General features: G+C 38.9%; 1 protein-coding gene across 2 annotated transcripts in view; it reads right to left on the reverse strand.

The window, feature by feature from the left end:
- The window catches only part of SCLT1 (sodium channel and clathrin linker 1), a 207,883-nt gene that overhangs the window by 98,174 nt on the left and 96,666 nt on the right, over window positions 1–13,043 (reverse strand). For both annotated transcript variants that reach the window (XM_029592475.1, XM_029592554.1), the window contains exon 13: window positions 10,053–10,230. In XM_029592475.1, coding sequence (XP_029448335.1) covers window positions 10,053–10,230 — 178 coding nt within the window. The remainder of the gene's footprint in view (window positions 1–10,052; window positions 10,231–13,043) is intronic.

Below are 13,043 nucleotides of genomic sequence, written 5' to 3' on the forward strand. Positions count from 1 at the left end.
ATTCCCCACTTGTCCAGCACTGGTACAATCTGGTGGGATAATTTTCAAAGCAGAATCATGCTTGTAAGTCCAATTTGAAAATTGGAGTAACTTACATATGATGTTATAAATTTACTCCCAATATGTTTGAATTATTTTCATTTTAAACATATTGAGGCTGATATTCAAAGGCATCTATCAGATAACTTTTGAGTTATCCAAATAAATGCTGACTTTGAGGAGAGAGATTTCTTATTCACATTTAGGGTCTGATGTTATTGTGTGGCTACGCTACATAGATGATGTTTTTGTTCTATGGCAAGGCACAAAGGAGTGATTTTTGCCTTTTTTGAGCAGACTCTGGAATATCGGCACCACTTATTTGGCTTAAAAAAAAAAAAAAAAAGCATCCGAGCAGGCCTCATGGCTCCATCCCCCACCCCAGTGAAATCAACGCAAGCCCTGCTAGCTGACCCCTTCTTCTTCTTAGCCCACCAAAATGTGTAGAAAATGTCGCAGGCCTATTGTCCCAAAAAGCCTCTCTCCCCCTCCTCTCTCAAAAGTACAAACATAAGTTAAGTAAAGGTCCCCTGTACCAGGCTACCATCCCCCTCAGCTCACTCTAACCGTCCGGGCCCCACCCGCATCCTCTCAAACCCCTTATGGCTTTAAGCAGGGGCGGGGGAGGCGGAAGGGTTTGACGAGGGTGGGGAGAGGAGGTAAGATAGCCTTGGGTTTTTTTGGGGGGGAGGGAGGCGTTTCGGGCTTGTACATATTCTACATATTTTGAGGTAGGTGGGGGGGGGGGGCGGAAATCGACTGGCAGGGCTGGCATTTGTTTCACTGGGGTAGGGGACTGGCTAGCAAGACCTGTTTGGAAACCTTTTTATTACAGTGCGAGCATTGTATTCAGACAAAGCTGGTCAGCTTTAAAAGTTATCTGGGCAGCGTTAGAGGCTCTAGGGGTCCAGAGACTAGTTTGTTCTGAAATGAAGATAGACCAAGGGTTGACCTCAACATAAACTGTAATGTCTGCTGATTCTTGATTCCCTGGGCTTGGCTTCAGTTTCGTCCAGCAGAGCCCTGATGAATTCCGATTAGAGAGAAAGGCGGAAACGAGACCTGGTAAAACTGATAACAAGCTCTAATGACTCTAACACCTGAAGGTGATCCAAACAGATCTCTCGGTCTTCTTCCTGAGGTGCCCCGACCACTCAAACATCCAAGTAGGAAAAAGATGCAGTCTTAATGTGTGCAAAAGTGCCCTAATGACTTTCAGGAATTAGATTTGCAGAATCAATGCAAAATAACGGTCTACAATATATATCTACAGTGTATCAAGATACCTACTGTGTTGGAGATATATCTATATGTGGGTACAGGTATCCTTGACATCCAAACACAGCCAGTCTTTTTAAAATGCAAGAACATAAGACTTGCCATACTGGGTCAGACTAAAGGTCCATCAAGTCCAGTATCTTGTTTCCAACAATGGCCAATCCAGGTCTCAAGTACCTGGCAGGACCCCAGGAGGTAAACAGATTCCAAGCTGTTTATCCCAGGGACAAGCAGTGGATTTGTATAACTTCACCTTAATAATGGTTTATGAACCTTTCCTCCAGGAAGTTGTCCAAACCTTCTTTAAACACAGCTACACTAAGAGCTTTCACCACATCCTCTGGCAAAAAATTTCAGAGCTTAATTATGAGTTGAGTAAAAAAAAAATTCTCTTATTAGTTTTAAATGCATCACCTAGTAACTTCACTGTGAGTCTCTTAGTCTTAGTACTTTTTAAAGTGTAAAAAACCCATTAAACTTTACGCATTCCATTCCACTCATTATTTTATAGACCTTTATCATATCTCCCCCCTCAGCAGTCTCTTCTCCAAGCTGAGGAGTCCTAACCTCTTTAACCTTTCCTCATAGAAGAATCATTCCATACCTTTTTATCATTTTGGTCGCCCTTCTCTGTACCGTTTCTAATTCTGCTATATGTTTTTAGAGATGTGGTAACCAGAACTACACACAATACTGAAGATGAGGTCGCACCATGGCACGATACAGAGGCATTAGGATATTCTCTGTTTTATTCTCCATTCCTTTCCTAATAATCCCCAGCATTCTGTTTGCTTTCTTAGCTGCTGCTGCACGCTGAGCAGAAGATTTCAACATATTATCAACAATGACACCTATCCTTTTCCTGAGTGACTTCTAATGTGGAACTTGGCATTTTGTAGCTATAATTTGGGTTACTCTTCCCTAAGTGCATCACTTTGCATTTCTCTCCATTAAATTTCATTTTCCATTTGAATGCCCAGTTTCCCAGTCTTTTAAAGGTCTCTCTGCAATTTCTCACAATCCTCTTGTGATTTAACAACTTTGAATAATTTTGTGTCATCAGCAAATCTGACCACCTCTCTTGCTGTTCCCATTAAACTGTGCCTATCTATATGTTCAACAATTTTGTTCTTTATGATAGTTCCTACATTTCACCTGGTACAGATGACAGACTCACTGGTCTGTAGTTTCCTGGATTATCCCTTGATCCCTTTTTTAAAAATTGGCATTATATTGGCAGCTCTCCAGACTTCAGGTACCATAGACCATTTTAATGATAGTTTACAAATTTCCAATAGCAGGTCCATAATTTCATTTTTCAGTTCTTTCAGCACTCTGCGATGTATACCATCTGGTTCAGGTGATTTGCTACTCTAGTTTGTCAATTTGCCCAAGTACATCTTCCAGGTTCACTGAGATCTGTTTCATTTCCTCTGAATCATTATTATTTAATATTATTCCTGGCATGGGTATCTCTCTTGCATCTTCCTCAGTGAAGTCTGAAGCAAATAATTCATTTAGTTTCTCTGCTATGGCCTTGTCATCTCTAAGTGCCCCTTTTACCCTTTGATCATCTAATGGGCCAACTAACTCCCTTGCAGGCTTTTTACTTTGAGTGTACCTGTAAAAGTCTTTAGTTTTTGCTGTCATGGAAAGCCTCTTAAAATTCTCTCTTTGCCTTCCTTATCAATGCTTTGCATCTAACTTGCCAATGCTTGTGCTGATCCTGTTTTCTTCATTCTGATCTCTTTTCCATTTCTTGAAACATGTTCTTTTAGCTATTAAAGCCTCTCTTACCTCACCTTTTAACCATGCCAGTAGTCTTAACTTTCCTTCTACCTTTTCTAATGCATAGAATATATTTGGTCTGGGCTTCCAACTTATAAGGGGGAAGAATGGAAATTGCCCTGAACTCTATTTTGTGTTACGTGTTTTGATATTAATATTGTAATTACAGTTTTTAATTTTGTACATCACTTTGGGCGGTTTATTGAAATCTGGAAGATGATCAATAAATATTTTTAAATAAATAAAATTTCTTTAGATCACGAATCAAGTACTTCAGGTTTAGGATAGGGGTGCACACTAGTGCATGTTGTGCGTGCTGACACCCGCAGCCTTCACCCGTTTCCTCCCAGGCCGCTCCAATTTAGGAGCTGCCTGTGAGGGAACTTCCCTTCCCCCTACTCTATCCTTCCTACCCCTTCCCCTAACCTTTCCACCCCCTAACCCTATTTTACCCCCCCAACCTTTATCTTACCTCTTGCCCCTGCCTCTGGGCACGTCCCGGGGCTTTACGTGCATCTCCGGGCCTTTATAAAATAGGCCCGGCGTGCCTAGGGCTTTGAAAATCTGCCCCATTATGAAAACAATTCTTATCCTCCCTTTAGCAAACGGCCAGGTCCAGCACATGGGGCTTTGAGAGGGAGAACACCAAATTTCAGCAAGTCTGGGTGAAGAAGAGGTCTGGCGACCTCCTCAAATATTAATATGGAAGAATGTACAAAAGATGTAAGTTCTATCTTCTTTGGCCAAGTCTGATGACTCAGCTATTGCAAGTTATGAGAGCTCAAAGTTTTGTACTAAATCTCAGCCTCCCCCCTCTACTCTGGAGTCAGATTAGAAAGTGGCTAAACTATCTGAAAGCATTCAAAATCCCAACTCCAGTTTTGACTGGGTGGCAGAGAAGGGTATAGAACTCTTATGTGTGAGGCTTAGCACTTTGTTGTTCATAGGGTTAAAAGGGTCTCAGAAAATACCTTTTGTGGAAAAATCCTACAAAGTATCCTGATTGAGAAGGGCAGATCAAAGATGGTCACTATTATTATTTTTGATTATATAAAAGATCTTCTTCATCTGGTTTCCAAAAAGACTTTCTCTAATACACAGTAGGTCTAAGCCTTTTCTATACATCCTCACAGAGATCTAAAGCCAATCCTGAAACAATCCTCCAAATGTTAATAGTCATATCAGAGTTTCTCGTTGCTGTCTCAAATGCATCATAGAAAGATCTAGCCAGATACATTTCACACAGCTCTCTTTTTCCATATGGTAGAGAAATTTTCAGTTTATCTTGAGGAAGATTCTGGACAAAGCTCTGCACATTATCCCGCAGTATAAATACTTTGTCATATAGGCCTGGCAGTCTGTTGTGTGAGCATGAGCATAGCAGTGTGATAAAACTGCCTCCTAAGAAAGTTCAGCCTCTCAGTTGTTTGACCTGGTGGAACAATTGTATGAATCTAATTGCTCTTGCTCATCTTGGAATAAATATTGGTACTACAATGGACTGATTTAAATGAAATTGAGACCTGGTTCCAAGAAGGCTGCTAGTTGTTGAGACATGCCATTTTTGGCCATCATGGCTTCTTCTATTGCTGAGCAGCACCAGATGTCTACACTTCCCGACTTGGTAAAGAAGGTTTTTACTGGAATTAAAGTTGGTATTTTAGAAGCCTTTGCTTTTTCATCTGAGGCTCTTGTTTTACCGCTGGCGTCCAGACCTGAAGTTAGACAGTCTTTTAAATGTCTACAACAAGGTTTACTTTTTTTCAGTTGCCAGGCATGACTATTTTGATGGATCTGGTCTTCTCTCTTCCACTCCGAAGCCTTTGGGAAGTCAGCAGGGGGAGTCACCACTTTCATATGAGGATTTCTGGAGACAGTTTCTCAGTTTGACATGACAGAGGAGACTGGAATGGCAGCAGCAGTGGCTGTGAAAGATGAGAGGAACACCTTTGAATCAAATTGGGAGTATGGAAGGAATACGGCTGGCATGGCTGTATCAGCACTGTTTGGCACAGAGAGAGATTATGGGAGCTTTGGCAGTGTCACTTTCTTTTGTAACTTCCCTGATCTCCATGCCCTCTCAAGATAGATTTGGGACCAGCCATGCCACTGCCATCAATGCTCATGGTTCTGTTCTTGATGTCTTCTCTTCTGACTTTCCCAAGGGTTTAGTGTTTCATCTTGCCTCTAAAACTCATCTCCCTTGGAGTTCAACTGGTGAGCTGTCTAAAGTAGAAGTTTATTCTAATGTTGGCTTGTCCTCAGTGAAGGCAGAATATGATATGAACTTGAGCCCTGATGACAAGAAGTTGAAAAGAACTCTTTGAAAACATCTGTGATTTTCCTGGGTCCATACCTGAGATTCATCCTTGGAGATTTCATGAAAAGCTTTTGCCAGGATGGAAGAATTTGTCATTGTAAAGACCGAACTGCAACACAACGTTGTAGTCAAGTTCAAGGAGCATACTGCAAAATGTGTTGAAACTGTGGATAAAGTTAAGAAAATGATTTCCTGTGACGATAAAGCTTCTTCTATTCAAGATATTTATCATGTGCTCGTTACTGATAACGTAAAGCTTTGTTGAAAGTTAGAGCCTACGAAGAATGCTCTTAAAAGTAAAAATTTGCAAGGTAAAATTTCCAAGGGTAGCAAATATTAAAAAGTTATCTTAAATTCATTTTGGAAATCTTGGAGGCAGTTCTGCCACCCTTGATTAAGGCTTACTATCTTCCAAGGAAGATCTCAAGGTCTTGCTTTGGGGGCTAATTATTTTTTCTTAACTGCCTTTTGCAAATATAAAGTTATATTTCATCAGAACAGATTTTAATTCTTTGATCTAAAACAACTTTATTTAGTGCTCAAATCCCACTGGCAGATGATTGTTGATAATTGTGGGGATTCATCATCTTCTTTGGAGGGTTGAGTTTGTTTTTTTTTTTTTTTCTCATTTGGCTTGATTGATCTGGAGTAAGTGAATTTTTAAAAATGTTATTAGCTCTTAGAACCTTTAGTGGTGGACTTACAACTGGTATAATTTATTAATTATACCAGTTGTTAATTTATTAATTTATTGTATTGATTGTTGATCATTTAGAAAAAAAATGAAATTGAGAAACCAACTTTGGTAAAAGTTTTAGAACTACTGTGTTGTTAATAATCTGAGTATAAGAAGGATAGGAGACTATTTAGCGATTTTTTTATATACCGCGGCACGTGTAGCACATCACCTCGGTTTACACCAAACAGTAATGCAGCAACAGGCTTTACAATAAAATATTAAACGGAGCAAAAAAACAACAAGAAACAAAAAACAAATAGCATGTTTAACAGTTAACTTAGCAAATATATATCATTGACGTAAGAGTAAAAAGGATTACCGAGAATTTGATCTACATATAGAAATATACAGTAGCGAGCTTTTCTAGGGAACAAGAGCGGGTAAGGATGGGAGGGGGAATCGGGAGGGAGGTTAAACAGCGACGTATGCGGCCTGTAATGGGCTCAGTCAGTCATGGGTATGCTTTTTTGAACAGCCAGGTTTTTAGGTTTTGTTGACCAGGGCTTGCCCTCACTTATTCTCCATGCAAAAGTAACTTTCAAAAGTAAAACTTTCCAAGACAGAAATTTAAATCTGCTGTTACCAAGAGTACAAGTGGTGTTTCCATGAGCTGTGCAAGAAAACCATTTAGAGCACAAGAAAGGGGGGCATCTTTTCTGGGAGGTGTTATATGAAAGAAGACCTTTCATGAATCTGGCGACTGGTTAGCACCGAGGTGAACTCTGATGGAGTTAGTTTTCAAATCTGAATTAGAAAGGTTGACCAGATACTGGTGTTAAAGGTTTCACGTTGTGATCACGCGACTCCTCCACTGCTCCACCAGCTTCATTGGCTTCCGATGGAGCAGAGGGTTCAATTTAAGATCTTGACACTACTGCTTGAAGCTGTACAAGGAAATGCTCCATCTTTTTAACCTTTATGTTGCGAAAAGAGTGCTGCGTTCAGTTGATACAAAATATTTATTAAAAACTGTGCACTTTCATGATACAAGGCAATGGACACTGTCTATTGGGGGAGCTATAATATGGAACAATTTACCAGATGAAATCCGTGGATTAATTGATTTTAAATTGTTTCAAAAAGCTGTAAAAACTATTTTTTAATGAGGCATTTCAGCTTATGAAATCCAGTTAGTAATTTTGTTTTTTGTGTGCTTTATGTATTCTGTTTTATGTTTGCTTTGTAATCTGCTTAGTATGATAGCTATCAATATAGGCGGAATATGAAAACTGTAAAATAAATAGATATACTGAAGTAAAGATGAGAAATATATCTAAAATGGTTTTGACTAAATTATGAACACCAGAGAGAAAATCTATTCCATTTAAAATTGCAAGATCTTCTGGTCTGATTTTCCATTTAGAAAACCATCTTCAGGTTTCAGAAGTGATTGCAAGCCTCTTCTTATTCCCTGATGCTAATTCTCCCTAATCTTATTCCATGCAACTACTATCTCCTCTATAGGGGAACAAGTATCAGAATGAAATTAAAAAGTGCTCTTACATATTTATTTATTTATCGGGTTTTATATACCGTCATTTGAATTCATCATTATAAATTCATCATAAAGGTTTACAAATATGAAGGTTACATGTTAAGGGATAAACAGAGTTTCAAAAAGGTTCAAACTGTTGTTAAACATAGGGGAATCAAATGTTAGTTAATTACTGTTCTGGTTTACATTTAACTTCATAGCTATAGTCCATAGTTGAGATAAGTTCATTTATTCATTTAATCTTCAGGTTGAAGTGGAGGGTGAAGTTGTTGTGTTGTTCATTGGGTGAGTTGGTATGCTTTGATGAACAACCATGTTTTTAGCTCTTTTTTTGAATGTTTTTCGGTATATATATAGATATATACACACCACAGGCTCTTGCCCGCAATGGGATTCAAGCAGCATCATATATTACTGAACATAGTATTTTCACGTCATTTACTCAGTCCCACTATTAGTAATTTATTTACTATTTTTAACCACTTTATTATTTATACCCAAAATATCCTTACTTTATTTTGCCCAAAATATTCTTATTTTCTTATCCCATAGTTACTTAAACTGTTCGATGTATTTCCTTTTCATTATCCATATGCTGATATGTAAACCAATGTGACGTGGAAACGAACTTCGGTATATAAGAAACATTAAATAAATAAATAAATAAAAATAAACTTTTTTTTAATAGAACTTATCTTTTAAATGTAAGACCACCCTTTCCAAATTTGCTCAGTACTTATGCCATCCCGACACTGACAATATTTCGGCAACTTCTGCCTGCCTCGGGGGAATATGCCTTAACTCACAGATCTCAACAACATGGCATGTAAGGATATTTTGGGTATAAATAATAAAGTGGTTAAAAATAGTAAATAAAGAAATTACTAATAGTGGGAATGAGTAAATGACGTGAAAATACTGTGCTCAGTAATATAATGCTGGTTGAATCCATTGCAGGCAAGAGCCTGTGGATTATATGTAAGAGCACTTTTTAATATCATTCTGTTACTTATTCCCCTATAGAGGGTGGCTTTCTCGGATTAATTTGTATTTGATGGGTATCTCTCTTACATCTTCCTCAGTGAATACTGAAGCAAAGAATTAATTTAGTCTCTCTGCTATGGCTTTGTCATCCCTAAGTACTCCTTTTACTCCTTGATTATCTAATGGCCTAACTGACTCCCTTGCAGGCTTTTAACTTTGAATGTACCTGAAAGAGATATTAGATTGTAAGCCCTCTGGGGATAGGGAAATACCTACAGTACCTGAATGTAAACTGATGTGATATCTCAGATCAAATGTCGGTATATAAAAATAATAAATAAAATAAAAATAAAATATTATGAGTTTTGCTTCCATGGCAAGTTTCTTTTCAAATTATCACTTTCCCTTCCTTATCAAATCTTTGCATCTAACTTGCCAGAACTTATGCGGTTTCCTGTTTACTTCATTCAGATCCCTTCTCCATTTCTTGAAAGATGTTCTTTTAGCATTTTATTTTTTGTAAGCTTTCTCTTCAGTAAAAATCTGACTTTTTAATTCTAATTTTCCTGATTAAGGTGGAGTTTTATTAAGTTGTATAGGTTTGATTTTAAGTTTGTTTTAATTAGGTTTAACCTTTGTTTTTTATTTATTTTGCTTTTAATTTGTGTAGTGCTTTTATTATGTATGTTTATTGCAACCTGATAAGAACTTCGGATTGTGCGGGCTATGAGTTTATTAAATCATAATAGCTATTTTGGCCTCTCTCACCTCACCTAGTAGTCATTTAGTCTTTGTTTTTGCCTTTTCTAATGCATGGAATAATTCTGATCTGGACTTCCAAGATGGTATTTGTAAACAAGGTCCATGCTGGATGTAAACTCTTAACTTTTGCAGCTACTCCTTTCAGATTTTTCCTAACCATTTTTCTCATTTTCTCAGTCACCCTTTTGAAAGGTAAATGCTGTTGCAGTAGATTTCTTTAGTATCCTCTCTCCTTCAGGCCATTGTCGGCCCTTTGAGAAAACTGGGAGGAGTCAGGGTTGCGCATCGGCACTCACATTAGTGTGCTCTTATGCTCAGGAAAAAAACAAAAGTTAACAGTTTGAGATTTAGTCAACTTTTTGCTTTCAGAACTACCTTATAGAAGTTTTTTTGCATTAATTCAAGTTGAGCTAGCATTTACATGAATAGATTAGCATACTTTTGCATATTAATCAGCTCACTGAAATGTTGATGCAAATGTCTATGTTAAAGGCTAAAGGACTGCATTTAGTACTAACACAGATTTTAATGTGTGTTAACGCTGTTTTACCATGGGTTAAGGCCTGGGTTAGCACTAACGCAATTTAGTTAATAGGCCCCTCAGTATTCACACTTGATGAATAAACAAGATTAGGACATTATCTTACTTGATCTTTTTGTAAGTTTGCTTCTTCCACAAGTTGCATGCTGTCTCGCACTCTCACCACAGCCTCATATCTCTCTTCTTCTAGATCTGCACACTTTGCTTGCAGCTCCCCAACCTGCTTTTCCAAGCCTGTTCTTTCTCCCCCTACTTGTTCTGCATCTTGTGCAGCCACACGTAATCTGTAAAGCAAAGGTCTAATATTAACTACTGTAAATAGAGTTAGACAATCATATTGTAACAGAGTTTATATTAGGACCCCCGTAAAGAATAGAATCTGGTCCCCCTTGAGACACACTTGAGAATCCTTTTTTTTGGTTGTGTAAACAAAGATTTTGTGAAGAAACGACTGGAGTCCAGACAGCTCTGTCCTCCAGCACATTCCTTATTTTAATATCTTGTTAGCTGCAAACGTCCATACAAAAACTGTGTCTACTGCAGCTTGTAAATAACATCCATAATTCATTAAGGTGCTGACCACTCCCAGGGCTTTACACAGATGTACGAACCACAGAGCTTTGGAACTGAAGATTTGATCGCTTCCTTGATTCTTGCAGTATACGTTGCTTGTGTATATAGTTTAAGATTTTAATTATGGTGGTTCTTGGCCGTGTAGCCGCTGGTATGCGCGACCTCAATCGCTGGGCTTGTTCAATTTCCTGGGTTCCTTTCAGCTCCAGTAGGCCTAAAGCTTCTGGAATCCAATCGAGAAGCAGCCCCCGCAATGCACTCTCTACAACCAATGCCGGTATTCCTATAAGGCACAGGTTAGATCTTCCTGACCTGTTCTCTAGGTCATCGATTTTTTCGGCTTGTTCTTTTATTGTGTTCTCCATCGAGGCAACCTTTTGGGTGAGACCTAATATGTCATCTTCTAATACATAGGTTCTCCCTTCTATCTGCGAATTCTGAGATCGAGGATTGCAAATTTGTAATTTGCTGGGATATACTTCTTAGCTTGTTATCCAAAGCTTCTATTACCACTTCCTTGATCTCACTAACAGTCGGGTGCAGCGGGAGGCTTTTTTCCATGTCTTCATCGGCGCCATCTTGCCTTCCAGACCTTGAGGTTTTTCTTTATCTTTTTTAGTCGTTCTCAGAGGCATCGAAGAGGGAGATTTATGCATAAAAGAGGTGATCGACATAGGTAGAGTCGTATAGACCATCTTTTAGTCGCTGGAGCAGTTTGTGGTAGCGGATTGTTGGGGATTTAAAGCCGACACACAGACGTTCCAGCTCCCCACATCACGTGTTCTCCCTGGAGAACACGTGATGTTCCTTCTCCTCCTTCTTGGAGGAGGAGGAACACAGTAAGAGAGTACCTTGGTCATTGTGTCGGGCAAGGAAAACCCCTACCCCATAGGTAGAGGTATCTATTGCCACGAAGGGCTGAGCGAGATTTGGATGTGTTAGACAAGGTCCTTGTGGGAATGCCCGCTTCAGGGACTGGAAGGCCTGGGTGGCCTCTTCCAGCCAGTGTCTAGTAATCATACCTTTCGTGGTCAGGGAGTTAAGTGGAGCTGCAAGAGAGGAATTATCAATAATAATTTGCAAATCCTAGGAAACACTGCAGTGCCCTGAGTCCCACAGGCTGGGGCCAGCCCAGAATGGCTTTTACTTTTGCGGGATTCATGTGAAACCTGTGCTGGGAGATGATATATCCCAAGAAGGGAAGCACTTCCTGCTTGAACGTGCATTTTTCCAATTTTGCGTATAAATGATGCTCCCACAATCTCTTTAGTACTTGCTTGACGTGCTACCGATATTGATTCACTGAGCAGGAGAATATAATATAGTCAAGATAGACTACCATGTGAGATTACAAAAGATCCTTGAAGATCTCATATGTTGGAATACTGCAGGGGTGTTACTTAGCCCAAATGGCATGACTAAGTATTTGTAGTGACCATCCCCCATATTAAAGGCCATCTTCCACTCATCTCCCTCAGGTATGTGTGAAATTATACACTACTCGTAAGTCAAGCTTAGTGAAAATCCTTGCTCTTTGCAGGCGATCAAATAACTCAGAGATAAGTGGCAGAGGATAACTATTCTTCTTAGTGATGGCTTGAAGCCTCTGTAATCTATATAGGGCCTGAGACCCATCTTTCTTACAAATGAAAAAGAAACTCACTTCAGCTGGCAAGAAGAGCAGATGAAGCCTCTTTCAAGGTTTTCCTTTATGTATTGTGACATGGGAGCAATCTCCAGAACTGATAGGGGGTAAACCCTACCCCGCGGGGGCAACTTTCCTGGCAGAAGGACTATAGGACAGTTCTGGGACCTATGAGGGGGCAAGAACTCTGCCTGCTGCTTGTTGAACACATCTGCGAAAGCAGCGTACTGGGATGGAAGGCCCAGCACAGTCATAACCACAGTCAAGGCAAGCAGGGACAGAACTGTCGAGACACGGGTCAGGGCACATTGATTGTTAGATGTGCTGCTAGGTTGTATTAGGATTTTATTTTTAGAGCAGGGTGGTGTTTCATATTTTGTTAAATTTGTACTTTTAATGTGGGTATATTACTATGTTTTTTTATGAATGATGAAAATTGTACTTATTTAGAAGTGTGAGTAGAGGGAGGAATACCTCCTATGTATGTGTTATAAATGTGTTACATCTGAACATTTTGCACTGAATGATATTTGAGATTTCCGACTAATAAGTGTAAATAAATAAATAAAATGTCAGAAATGATACAGCTGTTAAAGAGTTCTTGTCAATATATTAAAGCTGGAAAATAATTTCCCTTTCATGGCAGTTATGTCAATTTTACCTTTTAAGATTGCTTGCTAAGTAGGCAGCAGCTCTCCCTTGAAGAATTTCAACTACAGAAACTTGAAAGTAAATATTTTAATACAAGAAGCATTTCTGTTTGACAAATGGAATTTTGAAACTTCACATAGTGCATGGTAGGTATGGAGGCACTTTAATTTTTTGTTTTTAAATACATTACTGGAAACTATGTGGGGTTTTTAGAGACATCTGAAAACT

Source organism: Rhinatrema bivittatum, chromosome 1 (genome assembly GCF_901001135.1).
Source record: "Rhinatrema bivittatum chromosome 1, aRhiBiv1.1, whole genome shotgun sequence".
In the NCBI taxonomy this organism is placed as follows: Eukaryota; Metazoa; Chordata; class Amphibia; order Gymnophiona; family Rhinatrematidae; genus Rhinatrema; species Rhinatrema bivittatum.